The sequence below is a fragment of the Calidris pugnax genome, unplaced genomic scaffold (genome assembly GCF_001431845.1).
Source record: "Calidris pugnax isolate Ruff unplaced genomic scaffold, ASM143184v1 scaffold56, whole genome shotgun sequence".
NCBI lineage: Eukaryota > Metazoa > Chordata > Aves > Charadriiformes > Scolopacidae > Calidris > Calidris pugnax.
In genome coordinates this window covers 12,284,427-12,312,058 of record NW_015090839.1, presented here as the reverse complement: position 1 = coordinate 12,312,058, position 27,632 = coordinate 12,284,427, and the positions used below count along the sequence as shown (strand labels likewise).

General features: G+C 37.2%; 1 protein-coding gene across 3 annotated transcripts in view; it reads left to right on the top strand.

The window, feature by feature from the left end:
- The first annotated feature begins 3,768 nt into the window (after positions 1-3,768).
- The window catches only part of DPH6 (diphthamine biosynthesis 6), a 193,578-nt gene continuing 169,714 nt past the window's right edge, over positions 3,769-27,632 (top strand). Inside the window, exons 1-3 of one of the 3 annotated variants that reach the window (XM_014941655.1) lie at positions 3,769-3,913; positions 7,242-7,336; positions 9,683-9,876. In XM_014941655.1, the coding sequence (XP_014797141.1) occupies positions 3,891-3,913; positions 7,242-7,336; positions 9,683-9,876 (312 nt within the window). In that variant the 5' untranslated portion in view covers positions 3,769-3,890. Of the gene's footprint in view, positions 3,914-4,106; positions 4,236-5,045; positions 5,339-7,241; positions 7,337-9,682; positions 9,877-27,632 lie in introns of those variants that run through there. The other 2 variants (XM_014941656.1, XM_014941657.1) reach the window with 2 other exon arrangements.

Below are 27,632 nucleotides of genomic sequence, written 5' to 3'. Positions count from 1 at the left end.
AAAAATTCTGCCACCTGTTAGATGAGGGAAACACCTCTGACTGCAGGAGAGTCAGAGCAGGACACTAACGAGGGGCAGCAAGTGGCACATTGCCAGCTGCACCCATGAAAATCCTAACATTCCTGATTCAGACTTAGCATGGTAAGCAAAGGAGACGATTTTCAAAACAGAAATATTCTTCTAACATTACATCTGCTTTATATATGCAGCATTCCATTACTTACTGGTGATTATAATAGGAAATCTTTTAATTAAGAACTTCAGCAGTTCACCTTTAACTGCCAATCACGGGATAATTGGCCCTTTTCTAATAGGCACTGCAGCTCAGGTACGCTAAAGTGACTGTTTCTCAGAATAACTTACTGAAAGTAAGTTATTTTTGGAACTCATTTATAAGAGAACTTAATTAACTATTCCAGATCGTTAGGGATACTGCATTGCGTTTTTTAATCCTCTGACAGGTTCCTCCAGTTATATTAATTCATTATAATTATTTTCAACTTTCTAGGCAGAAAAGGGTGAGAACGAAGTGCTGAGCCATTGCTGGCTTTCTGTACAAAGTAGCCCGTACTTCCCCGAGAAGAAAGGCAGCTTTGGTGAATTGTATTGTTTCAGCTGCTGCAGCAGCACAGCACAATGTCTCGGAGCAAACAGCTTGAGAGACGATGCACTGTCTTTTGTCCACTGTTGTATGGCAGAACCTTTTAAGAGCAGTGACACTGTACCAGTTATTTCATCAGGTGAGTGAGAGTGAACAGATTTTCTCACTGAATATATTCCAAATAATTTGAAAACAGCATCTTTTTGGGTAAAATACAGATCTGTTTTGAAACCCCACTTTACTAATTCAATTTTGACATATTTCACAAATTCTGGGAGCCAAATCCCACTTTTTTTGTTTGTGCAAATAACTACTGATGTCTTTATCAGAAGGAAGCAAAAATTGCAGTCTCACTAGCAAATGAAGCAGACTTTGGTCCTGCAGTGTCATATGCAACTTCTACTTCAAACAAGTCTGACTTGTAAGTGGAAATTTGTTTTTTGAAAGCTGTAAAACTGAACGCAATAGAACCATCTGCTGAAAAAAACAGCAACAGATTAATAACAATAGACCTTTGAGAAAATAGAGGACCTCAGAATTATTCTCTACATGACAAAAATTATTCTCTACAATGCTACTTAGAAGAGAGCTTCACAAGTCTCTGAATATTTGTTATAAAGCTGTGTGATTAAAGCTACTGTTTTTATGGCTCCTCCATTTTCCAAAGTAGCAGAGTAACTTACGTACATGATTTTTAGACTTCGAATGTATCATTGCTAAGTACCGTAAATTAAGTGTTCACAACTACTAGCTGAATTATTCTTTGTGATAATCAAAAATAAAAATATTTCATTCAAACCCAGAAAAGATAGAGGTGATGTGTGATAAAATACACATTTATTTTTTTGCAATTAATCAAATACCTTTCTTCTCTCTTTTTTCACAGTTCCTTGGAAGTGTAGTCATTTTCTACCAGTTCAGGTACTGTTCAGTATTTCTTCATTCAATTTAGCAATCTCTGCTAAAATCTCTGAGTACACTGGATTTACAGTTTTAATTTAGAACAGGCCTCCACTACCTTTCTCAGCCAAAAAAAAAGAAGCCCTGACCCCTCACTATCAGAATTTCACATCTAAGTAACTCTCTTTCAGATCATCCAAGATGATTTGAAGAGCAGAAAAAGCTTTCTAAGAATTGTACATTAAGTCATCATCACTAAACTAGAAGAAAATCCAACAGTCCTGTAATTCATTCCAATCTAAGTCAAATATGTTGTTTCATAACTGCTGGTGTGTGATGGTCAAAGGATGAACTGGATTATTTTTTTTTAAAAAACATGCTTTTTGTAATTACACCTATACAGAAAAATCCATGATTACTATCTCTTCAAACTATTTATCCAGTTAAGTTTCATATTGTCACTTCTTAACTGTTCAAAACTGTATTTAAGAAGGCATCATCACCTTCGTATCTGCACATAATTATGCACTCCTATTTTACAAGTTCCAGTGACTTACTGTACAAATCACATGCAGACTCAATCTAAAACAACCAAAAAAAGTGCTACTTCAAACTGTTTCATGACCTGTGAATAAAAAATGTTACATATTTGTCTCACTGGGCATTTATTTTGGCATATTAAATGCTATAAACAAAATGCTTTTTCTTAGAATATTTTATTCTCTGTTTTCTTCCATCCTTTCTCTTCCCAAGACCTTCAGACCCAACAATTTGTGTGCAAGGAACTTGTTTTTTAGAGGCTTGTGCAAAGCCTGATTGGTGCATACTGCATATAGCATTGTGTAATACCAGGTTACAGGGGTATGGTAAGATAGCACTCCCAATGTATACATCATAGCCCTTCAGCCCAGCCCTGAGGAACAAAGCCCTTTATGGAAGCTGCACCCATTGCTGCAACTAAATTCAATCAGAACCATGAACTGGCATTTCTGGTACAAGGTACAGGTGGATTGTGGACACCAGTGGTGGCACCGCAGATGAAGACACTGAGTGGGGCAGCACCAAGGCTCACCCTGGGGCACTGCGCTTGTCCCCACTGACCCTGCACACCAGGGTGAGCAACCAACAGCACACCAGTGGTTTCTTCTCCCGTTTTGGACCCACAGGCCCTTAGAATCAAAGCCTGGAGAGCCATGGTCCCTCAGATCACTGCTAAAAACACTGCCACAACATCCCCAGCAATGGTTTCACCTGGTGGTAGAAGGCTCTAGGTCTAACAGCATGGTTTCATCACCAAAACTAACCCACAGGTTTCTTCCGTGACTTGGGACAAATAAAACTGTGTCTGGATTCAGAGACTGGGCACACGGGTAAGCTTTTTGTTGACTTTGCCTGCAAACCTGTAGCGGTGGTTAACAGGATTGCTCAGAAAATTAGCCCAAGACGGGGATCACATGACCAGATCAGATTTTCGGTCTGCACAAACTGAGCCCGAGGGCGCAGGGGCACATTTTGTGCCGGCAGGCCGGTGCAGAGGCCTTCAGCCCGGCACCGGGAGGTGAGCTCTGCTCGGCTCTGCCCTCCCTCCTGCTCCGGCCCCTCGGACGGGCTGCTGGGGGGCACCGCGGCCACCCCAAACCGCTCCCCTCCATCAGCCCCTCCGAGGGACGCGGGGAGGGGACGAGGGAGGCAGCTTCCCGGGGCGGCTGCGAGCGCCCAGGCCGGGCTCCGGCTCCCGCAGCCGCGGTTAGGGCTGGCCCGTGGCATTTCCTCCCCTCCCGGCCTCCCTGCCCCGGTCCCCGCTGCCGCCGGGCTGCCACTACGCCCCGCTGTTCCCTCAGCAGCCACCCCAGGAGACGGGGACGGGCTGGCCGCCTCATTCGGTGGCTCCCATTGCACGGCAATCGCTTAGAGCGGCTCCGCGGCCGTCCGCTGTAGACAGGCAGGAAGCAGGCGGGCAGGGCAGCTGACTTACACCGCAGCAGCCCCGGCAGCGGGCGGCTCGCCCGGGCCTACCATCGCGCCCGCCCTGCCCTCCATAGGCGTCCCCCGCGCTGCCTCCGCTGCCGCGCCCTCCCCGCCGCCCTCCCCGGGCCGCGCCCGGCCCCCGCCGCCCCGGCAGGTTCTTAGGGCCGCGGCAGAGGCAGCGTCCCTCTCCCGGGCACGGCGAGGTGGCGGCCTGCCGCGCCTCCCGCTCGCTCAGGCAGTCTCCCGGCCTGCCCCGGGAGGAGGCTCCGCTGAGGGGAGGCGGCCAAGCGGCAGCGAGAGAGGAGCCGGCGGCGTGCGCGGCCCAGGGTGGCCGGGACGGCTGCGCTCTTTCCCCGCTGCCTTTCGCAGCTGTCACCCATCTCCCCGTTAGCGTTACCGCCCCCCCGGGCTCGCAAGCACCATGAGAGTAGTGGCTTTAATCAGGTAACGGGCTGAGGGATCGCCCGTGCGAGCGGGCGAGCGAGCGAGGGGCGGCTGGCAGGCGGAGGGAGGGCGCGGGGGAGAGGCTGAGCCCGCCCGGGAGCAGCCCCGGGGGTCACGCTCCACCCAGCGCCGCCTGGGAGACCCGCCTGCCCCGGCTCTTCCCGCCCGTGCCTTTCCTGCCGTTCCCCCGCTCCTTCCCTGCGCGGAGCGGCCGGGCTCCGCCGGCGCCTTTGCTCCCCGCCGGCTGCCGGCTCTCCCCGTGCCGCCCGGGGGCGGGCTGCGCCTGAGGGCCGGGGCCAGGCGAGACCTACCTCTAGGCAGGGTGAGGCAGTAACACTTTCCCTCCTGCTTTCCCCTTGTTCCCGGGACGCTCAAGAACTACTAGCGGGTGGTTTAAAATCAAAACCACCCCTCTCTCCCCCCAGAAAACAACGCCCCAGATGATTTCCCTAGGTGGCCCGCTCCCCGGTGTCCCGTCTCCCTCGTGGAGGGGCTGCAGGGCCCGAGCCGCTTGCCCTGCAGGGAGCGGGGGCTCTGCTCGCTCGCGGTTGGGTTTTCCCTGTGCTTTTCTTTCCAAATGCCTTAAGGTCTCTGAGGATAAATTTTCTGAAATCTCAACGGTGGATTTTTTTCTAGTGTGTCCTTTGGGAGAGATTTCGTTTTGCTCGTTTTTAAAACGACGAAGCTCACTCATTGAAGTAGTTGCAGTTGGATGCAGCCCTACCTGTTGGGGGCTGCTAGTTCTGCTTCTCATGCTCCTGCCGCTTCTTGTCAGTTTCTGCAGTTCTTGTACTGTTAATGGCTTTTTTTGTATTTATTTTGGAAGCAGATGAGCGTTTTCTAACAAGGAAAGATGTGTTCTTTTGCTGAGAAATAGTAGTTAATGAAAAACCAACAAGCTAGGAAGCCTGTAAATGGAAAAGGGTTGTGCAGATATGAGCAGTATATTTGTATTTTTGGGTGCAGCAACTATATACTGGAGGTTTAACATTTAATGTATTAAATTCTCTCAGGGAACGTCTAATATCAAACCTCTTTGAAATTGGGGTTTGGCTGCAACAATTGCAGATCACTCCAGACATCATCCAAGGAGGAAAAAATACAGCAAATGTTATCTACGTTTTCCAAGATTTGCTTAAATAGAGAGTAGGAAAATCAGCTTCCGTGCTTTTTCTTGTTTTATAGATAAGGTTTTGTCTTCCAGCCTTATTTATTTTGATATTCTCTAAGCAGAGGAATGTGTTAAAAGGCAGGATGAAATAAAACCTTAAAAACATGTTCCTGACACAATTGCTATTTTAATGGACAATTTTACAAGGATGGATTTAGTTTCAGTAATAGTTTTAAGAAGAGTTTTAAAGAGACATCAAAGTGTCTGAAATCTTTGTAACAGAGCTCGCCTCAAAGATCAGAGGGAAAAAAAAGGTATTTGAAAAGTGCTTCTTACTTTTGAAAAGGTCAGGATTATATATAAAACTACTTTAACCTGTTTCTTTTTCTTCTAAAATGTTGGCCACACTTCAAGTTGATAGTCTTGCTTTAAGGTGGTATTTATAGGGTAAACCCTGTATTGTGTTTTGTGCTAAATCATAGACATTTTAAAGCCACTCTTCTACCTGAAAGACGATGTTTTTCACCTCTTTAATTCTTCTAGAATTTTCTTACTGTAAATGGTTACACTTGTTAATAGAAAGGAATTTTGCTCAGAAGTCTTTCATGGACTCGTATCTTTATGGTTACTATGTATTTTTTTTTTCTGGTATTTTGTTTGTTTATAAGCCTACCTCTTAACGTACTTGCAACGTTGTCAAAATGAATTCTGATTGTGGCCTGACTTTGTAGAGTTTTCTATGAAAAGGCCTGGTGATTTTTTTCTGTGATGAGAATGGAGAGCAGTCCCCAAGCTACCTCTGTACCTGCCTTCATATCTTCTGGAAGCCTTTTTTCTTTCTTTTTTTTGGTCACAATCTGTTAGACGACAGCCAGGCTGGGACTGTGCTGAATCCACCTTCCTCCCACTGCATGGGCTTCATTGTTCTTAACTGTCATGTGTTTTACAGTTAGGGTAGAAGGCCTTGTAGGTAGGCACCAATTTGTTTTGTTTCTTGGTATGGTTTAAGGCCATGGTAACTGTAGAAAATAAATAACGGTAGAGTAGCGTGTGATCCAGTGAGCACGCTACCAATTTTGATCAAGTAACCAGTAGTCAAATGTGGTCCTCATCTTAACATTATTTTTTTTAAATATAAATTAATTGAAAAGATTAAAAGATTTATTCTAGTGTCCTTTTAATTTTTGATTTAAAAAAAAACCCTAATATTGAAAAGCTCTAAACAGCATAGGCAATTACCTCCTGTCATATAATTTTCTGAAGTTGTGTTTGGAGTTGAAATCAGAACTAGTGGGAGGCTTTTATTGTTTAGAATGAAGTCATTCAGAAAGAAAAGAGTCTTTGTCTCATTATGATTCTGTTAAGCCTGGAATTTCACATTATGAAGTGAATACTATCTACGTTTTCAAGCTATCAAGCACAGTATACGGAATTAATGAACACGATTTTTTAATTTTTTGTGTGTCTATATATAGATTATAAGAAAGTTGCAGGTATGCATGAGAATAATGTCAGGTAGAGATGGAACCTTGAATTAGGAACCTATTTATTATCATATTTATATTTATTTTTGCAACACTGAAACATAAGGTATTGCTTTATGAAAATCTGTTAAATATGAAAGGGCGCCATGTTATTTGTACTATTTCTACTTCAGGTTTGAGTTATACAGCAAATGAAGGTCAGGGTATAGAATTTTAGCATGGATAAAAGCAGAAATTGAGGGGGAATAGCTGTGTGGTTACATTCCTGTAACACACTGTCAAGCTCTTGCATGGAGGACTAGATAAAAGTGGGAACTTTATGTTGTAAATGTTGAAGATAGTTAGTAATGTTGTGGTCACAAGGAAAATGGCAGTCTGTTGTAGCAAGGACTGCTTGTACTAATTGTTCTCCTGCCCGTGTCTCAGAGACTGTAAGACAAGATGCAATTTTACGGAGCTGGTCTAGATTTTGGTTCCAGTTCCTGCCCTAGACTGGTTCTTGTCCCTTGGCATTTAAAGAAGCGGCACAGAATCTCCACCTGCAGCTGTAGTTTGGAGGTTGTGAGTCTGAATGTGTTCTTTGAAAGCAAAGTGTATTCTAGAGCACTCTCAGTTTTATTGTTAGATTGTAACTGATCTGACAATATTAATTTTTAAGTAGTTAGGCAAAAGTCATAAGGGACTAAAACTTTTATCTGTACTTTTAATTGCCACTATTTTCTTTTTCTTACAGTGGTGGAAAGGACAGCTGTTATAATATGATGCAGTGTGTTGCTGCTGGGCATCAGATTGTTGCTCTAGCCAATTTAAGACCTGCTGAAAACACAGGTATGAAAGCTACGTTTTATATATATATTTTTTTTAATAGAAACAATGTAGGCGCAGCTGTGCCTGAATTAAGTCCTTTTATCTGTTTTTATATAGTTTTGCATATTGAAGGGCAATCTAGAAGTCTTAAAAGAGGTAGAAAAAAGAAAATGCTATGGATACGTATTAAATATATTTTTCCTCAAAGGGGAAAAAAACAAAAGAGGATGAAGACCATTAAAAGAAAAACTTACATAGTTTGAAAGAAGGAGACTAGAATATTCCTGGTGGTAAACAAAGGGATTGTGTAGCACAAATGGTAAAAGGTGGCAGAGCATATCATTAAACAAAAGAAACACTGTATTTCTAGAAAAGCTTTAAGCTGTCATAAACCATTCCAGCTGCCAAACATACACAATTTGGCTGCTGGTCATTCATTTTTAGCCTTGTATATCTTCCTCCATTATTCTAGCCCAGCATTTGTGAGCTGGTTGAGGTGCTGATCTGGGTTGAAACTGACCAGGATGCACTTCTTTTTCCTGCCTTTTTCATTCCTTTTAGCTTGGGTCAGTTTCCTGATCAGTTTCTCCCAGGCTGCACCTAGACTTATTTCTGTGAAAGAGAATGAGAGAAACTCAGATAGTGGAAGTCAGTGGTGAGGTGAGAGGGTGAGCTGAGTACTTCTGTGTTGGACAAGAGGAAAAATTGAACTTCAGCTGAGATTTGAAAAGGAAGTGATTTGTTTCCCTGTTGGTAGCGGAGAATGTTAAAGTATGTTAATATAGGTTAACTGTTCAACGTATGTTAAACAATTAAATATGATATCTGGTAACTGTTTGGTAGGAAGATACACAGAAAGAGAAGGAAAAAGGGAGCTGCCATCACAAATGAGTCATGGAAGGAACTGGCAAATGCTGGGGAATACAGGAACAATTTATTTTCTGGGCAGCTAGCACATAACCATCTCTAATCTTGTTGAAATATGTTGTCTTTAAACTAATTTATCCACATCAGAAATGTAGAATATTGTCATTAAAATCATAAAATGCTCTCTTTAAGTGGGTAGTTGGAAATTCTGTGGAAAGTTAATTGAGGTGCTTCAGGCAATAGCGAATTCCATGCCTTTCATTTTATTTTATCTTGTACCACTGTTGCCTGGAGAGTCTCAATTAATAAAAAAACTGTGTGTTCTGAACTGAGTATCAGTTTAAAGACCTTGTCATATTCATGTATGTTGAAAAACACTGAGTTTTCTTTTAATTCAGCTCTTCTGGTCTAGGTTGGTTAGTTGTGATTATGGGTTTGGATTTACCTGTTTTAAGCAAAAGCGTATCAGTTGTATCGTATCAAATGTGACATGACCTAATTGCTACATCACAGATTAGTTATCTTGATCAATGTTACAGACCTTCTCTTCGCAAGATGTGCTACATAGGTATACAGCAGAGATGCTTGATGTGTCTATGTAAATTAAAGGAAGTTCCAGTATTACAAATTAGATTTAAAACAGTGAACTGTGTTAGTTTTTAATAAAGTGGAGATTTCACCAATAACGATGTATTGCTTTATCAATCTGTTTGAAAAATTATCTAAAGGATTCTATATGTAAGCAGTTTATTGTATAATTTGAGATTTAATTCTAATCCATGATGTCTGCATTTTAGCTGTTTTTTTCTTATCTGCTAGTTGCAAACTGCTTGTAAGAAAATTCAGTTAAATTTTTCTCCTGGTGAAGGAAACGGGCAAAGAGTTGATTTCACTTCAAGATTAATTTTTAAAAGGAGTGAAGGTAGAAAGGGCCTGGATATTACAACAGATTTTGTTTACTTTTTTATATGAAGCAATGTCAAAACATTATAGTCATCTACTTTTATTCTACTTAAGCAGAAATAATGTCCTCTTTCTTGATGACCATGATAACAATTATAACAGTAAAGTTTTTGGAAATGTTGACAACCTGTTGCATGTTCTGAGTGTTGCAGTACATTCCAAATTTCTTGCTGTGAGTATGTTGAAATGCATCTGGGTTTGGGCCTCTCAACTGTGTTCCTATTAAAACTACCATATAAATAGCAGAATTGGACCGTTATGAGTTTTTTGGATAAACCAGGGGGAATACTAAAGAAGAAGTAGACACCACAATTTCCAGAAAGGCAGCATGCTTGTGACAGATGCCTTTCTCTCCATGCATCTGTTGGGTGGAGAAATCTTTTTTTTCTTTTCATCTTTATAGAGATATTGTCACCAAACATCAGTTTGTGAACCAAAAATATTAGCATTTAGATTTTCTCCGTCCTTTGTAGTATTGTGATTATCTGTAATTGTTGATATAATGTACCTAATATGATTGTTTCTTAATTGTGGCAGGGCAAACTGATGAATTGGACAGCTATATGTATCAGACAGTAGGACACCACGCCATTGACCTATATGCTGATGCATTGGATTTGCCACTGTACCGTGGTTTCATAAAGGGTACCAGTGTAAATACTGGAAAAGTGTATACCATATGTCAGGAAGATGAGGTTGAAGACCTTTATCACCTTTTGAAACTTGTTAAGGTATGTCAAATGAAAAGAAGTAAGTGGGGACAATTATATTGTTTAAATCATTTATGAATTTAAGTAAATGATCCACTTAGGTATTTAAGGAAAGCTTTTAGAAAAAAATTGAACACTTTTACTCTTGCAAGTTTTATTTCTATTCCTTTTTTCTTCTTGACATTATAAATATATAAAGTGTAACTTTACTTCCTTTTCCTCAATGTAAGTCAGACTTAGTAATCCCCATTTCAAGCCAAAACCTTGTTCCTATTTAATAAAATCACCTGTAACAGGTGCTTGGCATATACTACAAAAAACATAATTGTGAAAATTATCTATAAATTAAATATGTATGTAGTTTCATATTTGAAACAATGCATTACTTGATTACTGGAATGAGAGATCTTTTGTGTTTTGTATATTTATCAACGTATGGAAAGTAATGTCTAGACATTTCTGTTTGTGTACACTTACCTCTGTAAACCAGAACCTGTTATTTGTTTGTATGTTGCAAATCATTCAGAATATATTACAGAATATTTTACAATGATAGTTTTGGTTCTGGTAGCCCTGTAACTATATTCTAATATATCACATAATAGCAATAACATCTATCAATTCTTTTTAGCTATAAAACAAATTAAGGGGAGATAATGAGCGTATTTCCTAAAACATTTGAAATGTATTCTCTGTTCTTTTCCAAAATGTTTCATGTAGTACTTTATTTTCCACTGGGATTAAATCAGATCTCATTGAAACAAAAGAAAACCTCCCATGGACTCCAGAGGTTTTACACCAAGTTGGAGTGAACGTGCTGTCTTTTCCGGTTAATTGAGTTGATGACTGCAGTGCACAGTACTAAAACAATACAATGTGCAGAAAATTGTATTAATTGCTATTTTAAAAAAAGTAAATGCATGTTTAATTTTATTGATCAAACTGGTAGACTACTGCCTGAAATATCAGCTAAAGAAATTTTTAGTCTTCAGGTATCGAACATCTTCTAGCTCACTTTCTTCCATTGAAATAAGAATTGAGATTCATGAATATAAAAGCTTCAGGCTTATTCTTTGTTCAGTTTTAGAAAAAAAACCAACAACCTTGCAGATAAGACCTAAGAATGCAGTTTGAGTGCAGAGTGCTTCCTGAGCCATGTTGTAGTCAGATCTTATGTCTTCTAAGCATTTTGGTGGGGAAATCATGTTCCTCTAAAGTAAATTCAAGATCATGCACCTGTGTTGGAGTACAAGACTAGGAAACAGAACAGTGCATGAAGGCTGTTATGGCCTCAAGTTGCACCAGGGCAGGTTTAGTTTGGATATTAGGAAAAATTTCTTCACTGAGAGGGTTGTCAAGCATTGAAACAGGCTGCCCAGGGAAGTGATAAAGTCACCATTCCTGGAGGTATTTAAAAGACATGTAGATTAGATGTGGTGCTTAGGGACGTGGTTTAGTGGTGGACTTGAGCAGTGCGAGCTTAATGGTTGGACGCAATGATCTTAAGGATCTTTTCCAACCTAAATGATTCTATGATTCTGTGATTATGCTCTAAAGTGCTTCACAGAGGTTTGAAATGGAATGTGTGTATCATGCAGTACACGAATTACAAGAAATACTGTACAGCAGTTTTAAGTTATTTTTGAACCATGATAGTATTAGAAATTAGAGGGACTCGTATATTCTGTCTCTTAAAGCTGCATACTAACAGCTTTCTGCCGCTGGGTAAGATAATAAATTACTGATCAATTTAATTAAAAATGGGCAGATTAGTGGCAATTAAGATGATACTTCCTTTTCGATTCTTGCTGTCTTTGGAGAAATGGATGCCTGACATAAATTAATGCTAATGTTAAATCTTGACAACTTCTGCTTTGGAAGTTTGTACATGATAATTATAACTATAGCTGGAAGAGATGTTATCAAGTTGTCTGGAACTAAATAACTATTTCTTTCCTGTAAAGAAATATTAATTCCACTGTATGATATTTTAAAGACGTAAATATTAACAATATACTGCCTTTATGTTGGACTTTGGATAACCTATCTATGAAATTCTGGTGCAAAAGTTTCAGTAGAAGTCTTGCATATTCTGATGAATAATTGAAAAATTATGAGGGGGACAAACTACAGCAGCTGTAAATCTTTGGATTTTTCGGTTTTAAGAAAAGTACATTAAATTTCTTGTGTGTTAACAGTAACTTTGAAAGCTTTCTATTTAAATTTTTTCACATTTTTTTATAACTTCAGGTTTGTACCTTTCCTATGTAAGTTTTAATCACGGAGGATTTTGCTTTAGGTTTAGTGTTTTGGGGTTTTTTTGTTTTGGTTTGGTTTGTTTGCTTTTTTTTTTCTCCAGATGTTAATAGTTTTAAACAGACAGCTCAATTTGCATTCTGTTGAAGGGAGGGGAGGAATTCTGCGGAAGCCTTGTCAAAACGCATCCTTGAGTGGACGTAATTTCAAAACACTGGTCGAACTAACATAGCTCTGTTTTTCTGTCAAATGGTTTGGGCCCAAGAATACAGGAAAGGTGTGTCTAGATCAGAATCACATACTGTGCCTCACTTTCCGTTTGTAAAGAACACTTGTATTGCAAGTGCTTTAGTAAAAAATTAAATCAAAGCACATAGGAAAATCTAGTATGTATTTGAAAGTATTTGACGTTTTTAAAAACAATGTTATGAGAACAAGATTTCTATAAAGTTAAATATTCCCCTGCAGTGCTAGGAAACCCAGGACAATAGTCCTGTTCTAGTTCACGGGACTCAGAAAAAGATACTGACTGCTGATGACTGTAAACCTGCTAATTTTATTGTCACAAACATAGATGATTGATAGGTAGAAAGGAAATTTATATTTATATTTTAGTTGCCTAATGCTGTGGTTTAGATTCTGTGTTGAATATATATTGTGAAACATACCAGAGTATTTATATGATGTCTAAAAGTATGTTACTATGTAATCCTCACCTGGTAGTACAATATTTACTTTGTGAGACATACAAATCCTGAACTCTAAGGAATAATTTAATCTACTGTCCATGTTACTGTATAGGGATTACTTACACTCTTGTTTGTCCATGTTTGTTGCTTTGTGTATTGGAGATTTTTACAACAAAGCATGTAAACACTGGAGTTTCTTAGTTGTCTGCATTATCCTTCAGGGTTTTTACAATGACACTGTCTTTGAAACCAGGAAATGTGTAGGAAAACTGAGTTTCTTTCCCGTTAGTGGTTGGAAAGACTGGAGCATGGAGGTATTTTTATGAAACTTTCCTACAATGTACTTCTCAATATAGGCATATTTAACTGCTTTCTCCTCTTTTCAATGTAATTATGATCTTGTCCAAATAATATGCTGATGTTTTATGTAAGCACATACAGAAGTGGTGTTAGATGGTTTGAATGTTGCATTGTTTTGTCTGTGTCATGGAACTATGGCTAAACTTTTGTTTAGGGCAGTGGTTGGAGCAGCTTCCAGACTATCAAAAGATAATGTGTTTCAGTTCTGAGTTTCAGCAGATGGTTCTGTCCTCTTCCAAGTTTCTTGCCTTATCTTTTCTGCTCTGTGAAGGCTTTACCTTTGTTTAATAAGTTTCCACTGCTGGAGTAATTTGTAGAATTTTGAACCTGATAAAAATGTTTTTTCTTCTAGCTATTTTTTCATCTTTTCCAATAAAATTTTTCATTACTTGAGTTTTTTGAAATTAGTATTTCAAAAATTGAGTCTATTTGTAGTTTCTTTGTCATTTATTTCCCATGTTTTATAACATGCAAGTTGATTTTCAGTGCATTTTGAGTTTTAACATGTTATTTCTGTCAGAGTTCTTTTTGTGGTGCACTTTGTGGGTTCAGAACCTACAAGCTTACAAAAACCAAAAGAGTACGCTTGAAAGACATCAGTATATTGGATCTCAGGACTGGAGGATTATTAGTTATGATATCATCCATTGATCATTGGCTGAAAAATAAGAAATGTTAGATATATCGGTTGTAAGAAACATTTGAATAATAATAGTCTTTGCTTGTTGCATTGTTTCGTTTTATCAGTAATGTGGAAGGGGAAAGAAACAAAATTTATTTTCTAAAACTGTCACATTCTGGAGCATTAATCTTATACCTCAGTAAGGCACAAAGAATAAGTCAGTAAGAATACGTTTTTTAGTTATAGCAACAAAGATCTTATTAATACAGTGATTCCTGTATTTAATACCTACTTTTTAAGGGCAGGATCATGATTTTTGAAATGGACCCAGACTGATCTTTACTGAAGACGGGAAGTATTCTTGTCTGAGAGTTAAACTTGTAATAGCTGTCTGATTTTAGATGTTATTTAAGATGATATTTTGTCTCAAAGTGATTTGACTGTGCAGATTCAGGTGGAATAGAGGTAATTTAGGTCCTGCAGTTGTTCAGTGAAGCTCCCAAAGACTTGGAGTTCTTCAGGAAACAGTTCTGCAGGGTTTGAGATGAATGGATGAAATACAAGGTTATTCTGTGGCCTTTGGATAGGGATTAATTCCCTCACAGGAGATAAAGCTTTCAGTTCCTCATTATTGCTAATCTGCTAATCTACTAGACTTCCATGCTAAGGAAACAGTCTTCCTTCCACCCTTGTCCAGAATATAACTGCTGTTGCCGATGGGTGAGATGACTTCTCAGATTCAGTCCGATGACTGACTTTCTGTGGCTTTTATACAGCTAAAGGTCTAGATGCTCTCATCAGGAAAAATAAATTACTGAATGTAACATGGTTTTATACTGCAGGCACTGCTTCACTCTCTTCACTGTTATAAAATGTGTTCAAAAGAAAGAGTAAAGTATTTAGAAATAGTCACTTGGCTTTTGGGTGTCCATTTTAATCAGCTCTCGGTAGTCCCCGTGACTTCAGTGGTAGTATTTGCATCATAAAGACTAATAATGTACTCTTAACTCATACAAATAAGGTTTGCAGATTTTCCTAGGAGTCTTAAAGAGCTGAATATTATTAGTTGTGGAATCCTGACTGATTCTGTAATCTGAGGACCTCAGCATGCTGTTCACCAAACTATTATTGCAGTGTATAAATTCAGACAAAGTAGGTACCTTCCCCCTCTCACTGCTGGGATTCAGAAAGTTCAGAAGTGTGCAGAACAGTTCCAGTCTAGTCATAATTCCCCATGTTTTCAGTTGATGAAAATCTGATATTTTCCCTATTATGACTTGAATTATTTGTAGATTTATAGACTAATTCCTCAAAGATGTATTTCTCAACATTTTTTAAAATTATTATATTATGGGAAGAGAAATTTATCGTTATGCTGAATTTCCAAACTAATCACTCCTCAGTTTTTACCCCTATATTTTAAGATTATTTATTAAGAATTTATACAGCAAGTGAAATCGTAACATCAATATTGAAAAAACATCCCAAAAAATCTTTGGCATCGAGTTAGGAGGAACAGTGATAAACAAACCAATGGAATTTATTTTTTGGGTACTCTACTACTCATGTTGATTAGATGAACGTTTGGAGTCCGTATCTCTTAATCACAGTCCTTTTTGCCTTTAGACATGAAAGTTATATGTGAACTTTTTGAAATTGTACGAAATGGCTGCCTATGCTGACAGGAAATAAATAACTGCTTCTTCATAAAGTAATTATTTTTTTAAGACAAAATTTTGCAGTTGTCACATGAAAAACATGGATTAAGTTCCTCTACCTTTCATCATGACTAGATTTTTATCTGTGAGAATTTTAATTGTCCCTTTGCACTCACCATGTTCAACAATATTTTTTTTAATTGACTTGTTATTTTTTCTTTTAATTAATTCTGGAGTGGAGCTCCATAGCTTCCTCCAGCTAGGGGATGACCATTGTCATCAGCAGTGAATAAGGGTGTGAATTAAGGGAAGAGAGTAAGAAGTAACTGCATAGTTGGCAGTGCTTTAAGCAGTGTAAAAATAATTATGTATCTTGTTCTATTCACAAGGCAGGTTTTGTTTAGGTTTTGTGTTGGTTTTTTTTTTTTGCCCTAGTTTGAATTTTAAAATAAGATGGGAACAAGGAAATTTTTTAATCAACAGGATGCCTGGCGTTCTCCATGTCTCATCTGAACTGTTCAGGAAGGGTCAATTTTTTTCCAGAAGGGAATCTTGAGCAACGTATTTGAGGTAGTTTCTTACCGTGAGAAATGTTGAGCTTTATGTAAACAAAAAAGTGACTGTATTTCTCCCGGTTAGGTGTGTGGGGTTGTTTTCACTCACTCTCCGTCTTGTTGTGTTAATATTGAATAAGCAGAGACAGTCAGGCTGGTGGTGAAAGATGGTAAGCAAGCCCGAGGGCTTGTTCTGGTCAGCTTTAAACCTCTGATTGCCAGGTTTTCCTAATTTCCCATTTCCAGGGCATCTCTAGTGTGACCTTGCCTGCTGAATATGATGTTCTGGGTTGCAAGATTCTCACATGCATTTGGAAATGGGCAGCCAGGCATTGTTTACAGGACGCCAAATGAACCGTGCACTCGCAGCAAGTTTGATAAACACACATTTCCTCCTTTTATCAGTGAGATTGCAGAATGTGAAGTATGAGTTTCCAGTTTTACTCATTCCCTTCAAACCTTTTCCTGTTTAAAAACTGAATCCCACTAATTGGATGATGATACATCCTTAGATTTTGTTTTGCTTTTTTGTTATTGTTGTTTTGAATTCAGCTCGCTGGTCACTGACACTTTATTTCGGTGCCTACCTTGACCAGGTTTGGCAGACTTTCAGATAAAAGCTTTCCATTTGTTCAGCACAGAAAAGGTTCATCCCTATCAATGTAAAGTGAATGCTAATTAACAGTAATGACTTCTAATCACTTTGCTTTTATACTCCTTTAGGAGCACTGCTATTATCCAATGTAGTTAAGTGAAATGCTTGTATATGAATCAACAATGCTGTATTTCTTCTCGCAGCTATTGCTCATAATCAAGCTTTGAATAAATGACGATAGTGAAATTGGTTTTAATGTGCTGTATTGCATGGGGAGAAAGAAACCTCAAATATCTTGTTAAATATCTTGAATATTTAGAGAGTTATCTATTAACATTTTGGCATTCAGTATTGTAGTTAAATGGAAAAATACATTACGATGTTTAAGTCAATTTTGTAAACGTTATCAAAACCTTTTTCATGTTTGAATTTTATTTAAGTGACATGCATAGACTCAACAGCCTCCATTTGGATCCAATTGCACATCTGTAGGAATGAACTACGACATTTCTGAGTTAGAATCGAATTAAGTTTTACATAGAACAAACATATATCTTAACCTGCGGACTTCACCTCTTTTAGCCTAGTGTCGTAGTGTATATTTAGTAGGTTAATATGCATTTCTTTTGTTAATGCTGTGTATCCAACAAACTGTTAGCTCTGTTTGCATGCACGCAACCTGCCTGCCTGCAATCATATACACTTCAAAATGAGTATCGAAGTAATATGAGTGAAATTTTATTAATTCTTGGAAAAAATAAGATGAAACCTTATTTTAGCAAAACTAGATTGTTAGAAACAATGCTAGTAAGAAACAAGAGCTAAACAGATTACTAGACTGGTAGTGCATCCAGCATTTTAAAAATAATTCTGATTTAGAGACAGAATTAGGCTAAAGACAGAATATATTCTGACCTGTTTGGAAGCCAAAGAGGCAAAACCTGGATGAATCCCATTTCTGACATGCACATTAGGTTTTGGTTTCATTCATATTTTATTAAGAAGTTGCTTAAAACAATTACTTAAATCACTTAGAAGGAATTCCAGGTGAATTGTCAAGGAACTGCAGTCTTGCTTTGTAAATGTATTTGTGTTGTCTTGTTTTGCAATTTAAAAAAAAAACTACTTGATTTTCATTTTCTGTGGCGGTTTCTTTTACTGTAGTACCTTTGTCTTTGCATGCTTAGAGATACACAGTTACCATCACAGTTCTTATGCGTGTGGATGTGAGTGAGTATCCATGGGCACCGTTGTGGTTTCGATTTTGTTTGGTTTGTTGTTCATTCGGTCACATAGCTGTAGACAATTTTCTGGTACATGCTTTGTTTGCTTGAGCATCTTCTCTGTTAACATTTATTCTTTGGTTTATTATGAAGTTATTGCCTAACTTAATTTGAACATACCTTCTATGTAGCCTTTCCTCTTTGAATGAGAATTTGAGTCAATGTTTATAAAAGACTTACGTGTTTTTTTGCTGTAGCACTGTAAAACATACTTTTTGTGTGTTTTGCCACCACATTGTTGAAAAAGAGCAATACCTTTCTTCTCCACGGTTTCATTTAAATGAATGGTACTATCCACATCTTATTTCAGCACTTGGGTTTCTTACTTGGTACCTTCATCGTGCTTTTTAAGGATAAAAATGAAAAATAGAAAAAATAAATTATCCTATTCTGTGCTGAGGTAACTGACTGCTTTATATTATTTACACTTCTCATTAAGCAGCAGTAATATATGTTTTAAAATTTATTAGTGTTTAATGAAATGTAATTGGGATTAGTTCTAATAAAATACAATCAAGGACAGGCGAGCTTTCATATAAATGAACATTTCTCAAATTTGGCTTCATAAATATTTTTATCTCTGAAGCTCATTCTTTGTGTAAAAATCATTTTTCTTTCTTACACAATTACTGTTATTTAAGCTGACTTATTTAACACCCCTCCCCGCTTCCACAAGAATGTCATCCATACAGCCATTGCATAGTTGTATTATTTTCAGCTGGACATTTACTGTTTCTGATCAGTATATTTAAAGGTAATTCTCCTGGAAAGGCTGGGATTTCATTTGGTTTACATTGCACCAGTGTTACCGTTTTCAAAACAGAAATGATTGATTTGTAACTGTCATTATGAAAAGGAGTAAAACGGAACTGGCCTTTTACTCTGTAAAAGGACTATTCAGTGTGAGAGATATTCTTTCTGTTGATAAATTCTGCCTGTGGAAGAATTGCATAACAGTCATCACTCATTTTCATATTGATTATGAGTGGGATTCCAGTAATAGGTTGCTGTTTGCAAAGGATAAGGCGGCGCTATGATTAGTTACCTTTTCCATGGGAAGTACCACAAAGGAAAATGCCAAACGTGTGCACTGCAGTTTTCCTATCAGCCTGACAGTCTGTTATGTGAACTTTTTTTCAGTCCATTTTCCTTCAGAAATACAGCTTCAGTCTTTTTGCCTTATTATTGTTTTAGGTTTAGTGCATTTGCATGCTCTCCTAACTCCGGATTCTTTCTTTAGTTAGTTATTTATTTTCCTGACAGTCTTCTGTTCTTGGACCCTGTCACCGTTGTAATTCTTGAAAACTGATACAACAGTGCCCTCTGTAGATTCTCCCGACGTGGTTTCTACCTACAGCTGGTTTTCAGCATTCAGGTAAAGAACAGGATGTTTAGACTTATTTTTAGCTCAAAGAAAAGCCCGTTTTTTCTTAAGGAAACATTTTGATTTTTCACTGACTGTTTTACATGCAAGAAAGGGAACAAAAGAGACTGTTCTGAGTCATCTTTTGGGTTTATAAGCTCTCCTGTCATTATCCAGTGAAAATCTGAAATTTTATCAGGCATTCAGGGCATTCATTAAAACTGGATGGGATTTTCTGAGTTATGTAGGCTTTCCTGAAGTTTTTGTTTGAAGTAGAGCTACAAACCAAAATAATTTTAGAACTACTTACTTTCTGCTTCTCCTAAACTAGGTCTTGCATGATCTGCCAGGGACTAAAGACGCGCTCAACAGCAGAACACCTAAGCTTTATTAATGGTGTTGTTTTAATTCACACAGTGACTGTAGTAATTGTTGTTCATTAGCATTGATTTGTCTCCAAAACTCATTTACAATTCAGATTTCTCTTTTACCTCGTTATAGCTTAATACGCAAATAACTTTTCTATTTTGTGTTTTCTCCAGAACTTGTTGAACTGATTCAGTATTGAACACACGTTCTCCACATTCGCATACATGCACATTCACACTCATACGCTGCCATTTAAATATTATAAACCACTATAAAAAAGCATGACCTTTTAAAAAATAAATGCTTTAACTACAATTAGTTTCTTCTGTAACAGCATCATAAAAGTCACTCTGTGAAAAGTTAAATGGCGTTATTTTATGATGGGGAGTGTTAATGTATGTGTAGAACACACTCTTAATGCACTTCTGTGAAATGAAAATCATAAGTCATTGCAGTAAATTATAGTTAATGATGTAACCATTGATGGCTATTCAAAACATTCCTGTATCTCTAATGATTTGTGTAAAACACATGACTGCCCACACGCCTCAGTTCGTTTGGAAAAGCAGATAGATAAACGCACCAGCTTTATTCTTCTGAAGACTGTTTTTTCTGTGTAACAAGCCATAAGAATTTTGGTTGAGTAAATAGAACATCACAAACCACTTCTTGCAGTATTTTGAGATCTGGTAATAAATGATGATGAAAAGTAATTTAAAATTAAATTAAGAGGTGAGATGCTTCAGGAGTGTAGTGTGCAAAGCTTTGATTTTTGCCTGGTTTATGGGTAATATCTCGCCCCTGGTCATATGACATCTTTACTTCTTACCATGAGATTTTATACTGAAATGTTGCTGGAGGAAGCAACTATTGTGGCATAATGTGCATTGGCTAATCCAAAAAATACCCCATATACATTATGTAACATAATGTAACATAACATAAATTATGTTATGTTACATGATAAATGTAACATAAAATTATTACATAAGTTAAAAAGGCGACCCATGTTTTTTGAGTGAAGCAACTATTATTTAACTGGCAAAAAAAGTAGTGTTAAATTTGGTCAAAATTACTTTACTTCACTCTAAATTTAACTGAAACTCTGAATCAAGCTTAATTCTTACACTGATTAATTATTGTTAATCTTAACTATTGAGAGGGGGGTATTTCATTTTTATTAATGAGCTTCTTCAGGCCTGTGGGGTTTTTATGGTAAAACAAATAGATATTATTTTTTTTTTCTACAATATGGCCAAACCATGGATTGTTATAGTTTTTACTTTGAAGTAAATAGCTACTTTAGATATTATTTTAATCTTTTCAATGGAACTTCTTCACAGTTCATTCTATTTAGGCCTCTGTCATTCAGATCAGTGGGAATTTTACTTAGAAAATGAATTCTTAATTAAAATAATATTTTAACGAAGAAAAATACAGGTGACTTGATATAAGTTTGATCTGGTTGGCAATGAGAGAAGGATTTAATTTTGAACTGCAACCTTTGAGAAAGATAAGATGCTGTCTATTTCAAAAAATGAATAAGGTGTATTTTCTTGCAATGAAAATAGCAAATTAAGATTCAACATAATTAAAATAGCAACAAATGTAGATTAGATTATTGGAGACGATGAGTTACAACTTTTCTGTCTACTGAGAGCTCTCATAATTTACCAAAACCAGGCAAAGAAGTGACAGAGCAGTTACTGCAGATGCTTATAGGAAGTGTCCCATTTAGGCCACATACTTTTCTCTTTTCAGTTTAAATGTCACTGATGATTTTACCCCATGCTACAATCATTACCCTCCCTCCCCCCGCCAAATATCACACTTCTTTTCATGTAGTTGGATTATGTGGTCCCTGTTTGAAATAATTAATGAAGGAGAATATATGTTTAAGGTAAATCTGTAGTTGAAAAATAATTTTTTAAAATAACTTGCTTAAAAATGATCACTGAATAATTTTCAAATGTCCTTTCATAAAATGTGAGCTGATGCAGCATAGTTGAAAGTATTTCCGAAGGTCATCTTAATTTTAATTTCCAGTATTACTTTGCCTCTGAAATGCCAAAAGATGTGGAGACTGGATGTTGGGAATGTCTTCTGTATAGAAAATAGAAATAATTTAGTTAATTAACAGTTGCCTATGCTATAACTACTTATAAGAAGAAAAATAAATATTATAATCCGAAATGCAACATTATTTGACATAACAAAAGAAATACTGACTTTTCTTACTGGAGATGTTTATAAGAAACTTTGTTTATGACCCCAGGGTGTTCTTTATGGTTAAATTTAAGTTTTAAGACCTCCTAATTTTAGGATATTCTTTTAAAGACATTTTTTCTTCTACTTTTTTTTAAGACTTTTTTTCAGTGGAACTTGATCACATGAGAGAGAATCTGATACTGTAACATTTTAAATAAAAAATTGGCATTTAGGTTTTACTTGGTTATTCAATGGTCTGTCTGCTTTTATAACTAGAGGAAGTATAAATAATATTCACAAATGACTGTGAAGTGTCAGTAGATACTGAGGAGTTAGGGACTAAAGACAAATGAACAGTCTTCCTTTGAAGTAGGTATTTTCTTATGGACCTGTTTGTTCTACATTCCTTAGGCATCTAGTTTTGCCGTCTTCTGTGTTATCCACAACCCCCTTCTTCTGTTGTTTTACTTACACAGTGACTTGAAGTTGTACTGCATGCTATATTTGATGGCTTTTGGCCTTTTGGTATCCAAAACAGTGATACCATTGTATTTCAGCAAGGCGCAGTTTATTACACAATGTGTCATACAAGTCCATGCATTAAACTGCCTGGTTTTCTTCAGCTTCTGTGTTTCCTGGCCAGTGTACCAGCACAAAGAAAGGATAAATGCATATAGATATATAATATTTTGTAGAACTTAAGTTTAACTTGTTTGTGATTTTACAGAGCTGGATAACAGTTAGTTTATAATTGCTGGGATTAATTTATTAGTCTTTTCTGTCCAAGTAGTCACGTTTTATTCTGCTGCAGGTTGTTTTATAAAGTCCAGTAATTCTTTTTTCTTTCACCTTCCTTAACTTTCTTTAGAACTGTACAGTTTTCCAGTAATTCTGATGGAATTGTGTTACAATAACCCTTTTTGCCACCTTTAGGATTATCTTTATTCTTTGGAGCCCGGACCTGTGTTCTTAGGGAAAGTCTGTCATTATTTATTACCGACTTGTCATTGTGACTTATTCATTGCTTACATCACCATTCTCTAAAGTATTGCTTTACAGAAATGGTGAACAGTGCTGTGAAGGAAAGATCAATAAATGCTTTCAGAGGAAGATTTACCCCAAGACTTAGATCTCCTTTTTAATACTAAGTGTGTTCTGTTTGTTTTGAGATGGCTTTAATATTTTGACATCAAGTACCCTGTTTCTCAAAACAGAAAGATGCTATTGTGTTAACTAACTTATGTGGAGCAGCATGGCTTCGTCAGTTAAGTTCTACAATGTCTAATTTTCCAATATTCAGTACTTAGTGGCTTTTCCTGAATGCTTATCTTCTGAGCTGAAAATACACAGTTTCATTCCCTCAGAAAAAGTGATAAATCATTGATATAACAAGCACTTGAAAAAGTATATTTGAATTTTAGTGATATTGTCATGTGTAACTGCACAAAGAGAGGAGAGCACTTGTTTGAAATCATCAGTTGGAAAAAAAAAAGAAAAAATTCTACTTCTCCACATGCCTATTTAAATTGTTCTGAGAGATTGATGACCCATGCTGTCTTTCTGGCGCACCAAATTCTACGTGATAAGGTGATAAGGTGACTATTGACACCTTTTGAAAAGTTGGTGATCTAAAAAGCTATGTGAATATATATAAAATATATGGTATTAGTTGCAAATTCAGGCAGCTGAAAGTTGAAAATGGCAAATGCATAGTTTCATGCTCTGCTTTGTACTTCCTTTGTACTCTTCTGAGTACTGTTTGATATTTCTCCTTCAAATAAACTGGAAAAGCAGATTGTAATCATATTAAAGATTATATCATAAAACCCACTGGAAGGAAACAAAAAGGTTTCATGGGTATGTGATGTTTCCTAATTTTTTATTTCGTGATTCTGCAATGTTAATTTTTTCCAGTATTTTTGAAGTGAAGATAAAAAGATCTAAAACAGATGTGCATGCACATGCACACTTTGGACCAGGCACATGAGAAAGCAGGGAAACTGCTTTCTACTCCACTCCAGTAGAAACTTCTGCAAGATGAAATGAGGGACTACCACATCTAGTTGGCAGTCTGCTGCTATTTCATAGGTAGGAAACAGGTTTCATGGGCTAGATTTTTGTATTCATGAGATGATTGAGGGTTTCATTGGGAATTTCTGTTCGGTCGATTCATTTTTTCTTTTACCTTATAGTTGCTGTTCCATCAGTTGGTAGGTATTCTCAGTGCTATGTTATTATCAGCTGCTCCCAACACAGTTATATCAGTGTCATTCCAGCCTCAGAATATTCATGTTCTCAGTAATTATTTTCCCAGTCTGTCAGACTTTTAGCTGCCAGATATTCCTGAGAAATACAAACTAAAGAGAGGGTTTGCCATGTTATAGAATATCTGTATAGTGCATTATAGACTAGGAACTACTCTTTCCTTGGCCATTGTTGCAGTAGAAATGCAAAGCATATAGTTGAGTATTTTCAAAGATGTGTGTAGCCTTCTCCAGTGTTAAAAGTGTACATTAGGCAGTGCTATACATAGTGTCACGTGCTCTATGTTAGCAGACTGTTAGAGTAGCCTGCTCTATTATTTCTCTTTCCTGTGTCAGTAGTTAACCTGCTTCAAACTTAAGCATGAAGTCAAATTTGGAAAAACATAAGAAATCTTCCAGGTATTAGGCTTTCTGTATTTTGATCAATATATTATGTTAAAAAAAAAATAATCCTTAAATCTATAAGAAATTCAAAAGCAGGAGGATCCTTGCTTCCAGGCTTGTTTTCAGTCAGTGGTCTGGCATGCTGGTTTGTAGCAAGTGATGTTCAACTCCTTCTAGTTCCTGGGAATTTTCCTTTCCATCACTTCTGAAGTCTGTCAGAATTTTTCCCCTGCTCCACTTAGCAATCTCTGAGCATGAATTTGTGATCTACTAAGAGGATAGCACAGATGCAGCATACTTGTACAATACTGAAGTGAAGGAATGAGGAGTTATGTTTAAGTGATTTGTACTAAGATTGCGTAAGTAAGCTGTTTCTCACCCTGCTTCCCATTCTCTCATTCAGCTAATTTGCAGTTTTCTGATAAGGTGGCAGTTAGGTTTTCAGTTTTTATCCACACATTATGCCTTTTATTGCATTTTTTTGAGAAGTATATTTAATAACTTCGATTGAAGAACTGAGATCTTCCTATATAGAAATTTTTCTGAAAGTTGAACATGAGGTTTTAAGTTGTCTTGATTCTTTTTGGGTGGAAAGTATTACCATGTACAGTCTCCCCTTTGAACTGAAACCACACAGAATCCATCCAGGTTTAGTTTTCTCCCCCAGTCTTTTGTTTATTTCTTGTGAGGAGGATACTCTGTCCATATTTTATTAGGCAAGGCTCATCTCTAATGCTTAACTTCTTATTTCAGCAGAGTCTAGAACTCATCTTTCTCTTTGGTCACTTGTTGGTATGTTTCAGTAGTTGGCATGTTTGACAGGATGTTGCGTTCAACATATGAAGGACTTTGAACCTAATTTGTTAATTGTATAGTTGTATCTTATTAACAACTCTTGACCAAGACCATACTTGCAATTCTCATGTTATTTTAGTACTTGAAATGAAAATGGGTTTGGGATCCTGACCTCTTTCTCCCAAGGATACAATCACAGTAGCACTGTATGATATTATAATATGGGGTGTGAACAAGAGACACTGATTTAAAACATTGAGACCATGAAAAATCCTTAGTTAAAAAACTGACATTTGTCAATAAAACAGTAGGAATTCAGATTGAAAGCCTGATACAAATATTTCACTGTTAAATGAGACAAAAGTATTTGTGGGAAGGCAACACATATTTTCTTCTTTATAATGAGTAAGAAAGCTCCGTAGCAGGCAGCCCATTGTGCAAATGCCTGCTCTGAGAACTGGAAGTGGACTGAAACCTTAATGAATGTGAATGGCCCTGAAGTTCCACCATCTATAAACATTTTTAATGTCCTTGTCCCTGTCTGGCTGATTTTTATTTTTGTTAAACTGTCTTATTGTGTCACACAGTCAGTTTGTGTTGGACTAGACTCAGAGACTGTTCCTTGCCTGGTAGATTCTTTGGTGAACAAAATGCATCTGCTCTTAATAAAAAGCTGTTTTCCTTTTCCTCTTATCTTGTTACTACAGTCCACGGTCACTTATGCCAAGGGCACAGGTCATGGTAAGTATGTATTTGCAATTTTAGATGTCTCTGTCCTCTGAAACTTCAATTTCTGAGTAAAAAAAACCAAACCAAACCAAAACCAACAAAACAAAAAAACCCACAAAAAACCAACACATGGTAAATAATTGTAGCACCGCAATTAGAGAGGAGGCATATGACAGAACCCACAATATAAAATTAATGCATGTATCTTTCCACAATAAAGCATTCTGGAGATGCTTTTTTAGTTTAGGCAACAATCAATTTGGGAAATTCTGATTCAAGCAATATTGTCTTCTAAATTTAAATGGTCCATTTGTTCTTTATCTCGGAGAATACCATACCAATCTGCTTGCAGTTGAGGAGTGATTGAGGAGGGATGCTAAAGGCCGGCATGTCTTCTCTTCTCTGTGATGCAGTTGCCTACTGGCAATCCAGAAAACTTAAAGTTCAGCTTGCTTTGATACACGCTTGTAAAGATGTGGAATCTGGATGGTAAAGGAAATGCAGTTGGCTTTAGGCAGAGAAGGTACCAAAAGGATCTTTGATGCTCTATAGAAGTGATTTTATCTTTCTTGCTAACAATTTCATATTAAAACAGTACATGCAGTAATAATATCCTTCAATAAAATATTGTTTGGATTATACTGTAAGTCTAAACGAATGTTTTGCATTTTTTAAAAAATCTAACTTAAAAAGCAGAAAAGAACTGACCAGAACAGTGATCAAATGTATAACTTATCTTTATATTTGTTGCATTTTCTTGGATTTTTTTTTTTAATGTTTACTCATTACTGGGATGGGAATGGAAGCACTAAGATAAATGTTGGAGTTTTTAAAAAATAAAAAGCGTACTTTGGAGAATATTGGAACTTGGAAAAAGAAGGGTAAAAGGTATACCTTAATTTTTCCTCCCTTCTTGCTCAGTAACTTGACCCTACATCACCCATTTTTCTGTGCCTCGGGATCAATTTAATTGGTAATTGTCTCTTGGCAGGGTTCCTGATTTTTCTTTGCAATGTTTTCTTCCCTACACCTTTTCCTGATACTTTTTTTTTTTTTGCATACTTTTCTCTGAAATTCCTCTCCTTACTTTCTGTCTCCATTGTTAAACATTCGTCTGCATTTAATCTTGATACCACCCCAGCATGTTGTATTTTTTTTCTTATTCTCTAAGACATTGCTGACTTGCCAACCTGTTTCTTTTATTCACCTTGCCTTCATGTTCATGTACCCACGACAATTTATTGTCATTTAGACAATTGCTCTCACACCTGATGACCTGTCCACACCGGGGAAGGGGAATTGGGGCAAAACCAAAGAAACCTGAGGGTTGAAATATAAACAGATTTAATAGAATAAGACTAGATAATTAGCATTAATAACACTAAAGAGCCAATATTGATCCCAATACCAGTATAAAATATACAAGGATTATACTCAGCCAATTCTATCAGTAGGAAGCTGTGCACTCCCAACAGGGGACAGCAAATGTGGGACACTGTGAGCACTATGGCTTCAGGAGGAAGGGAAGAGCTCAGGGGTCCAACACCAGGGCAAGAAGTTCTCAGGATTGCAGCCATCAAGTAAGAGAACTCCTCAGCAAATTTTCTAATTTATGTTGAATGTAACATTCAAGGTATGAAATAATCCT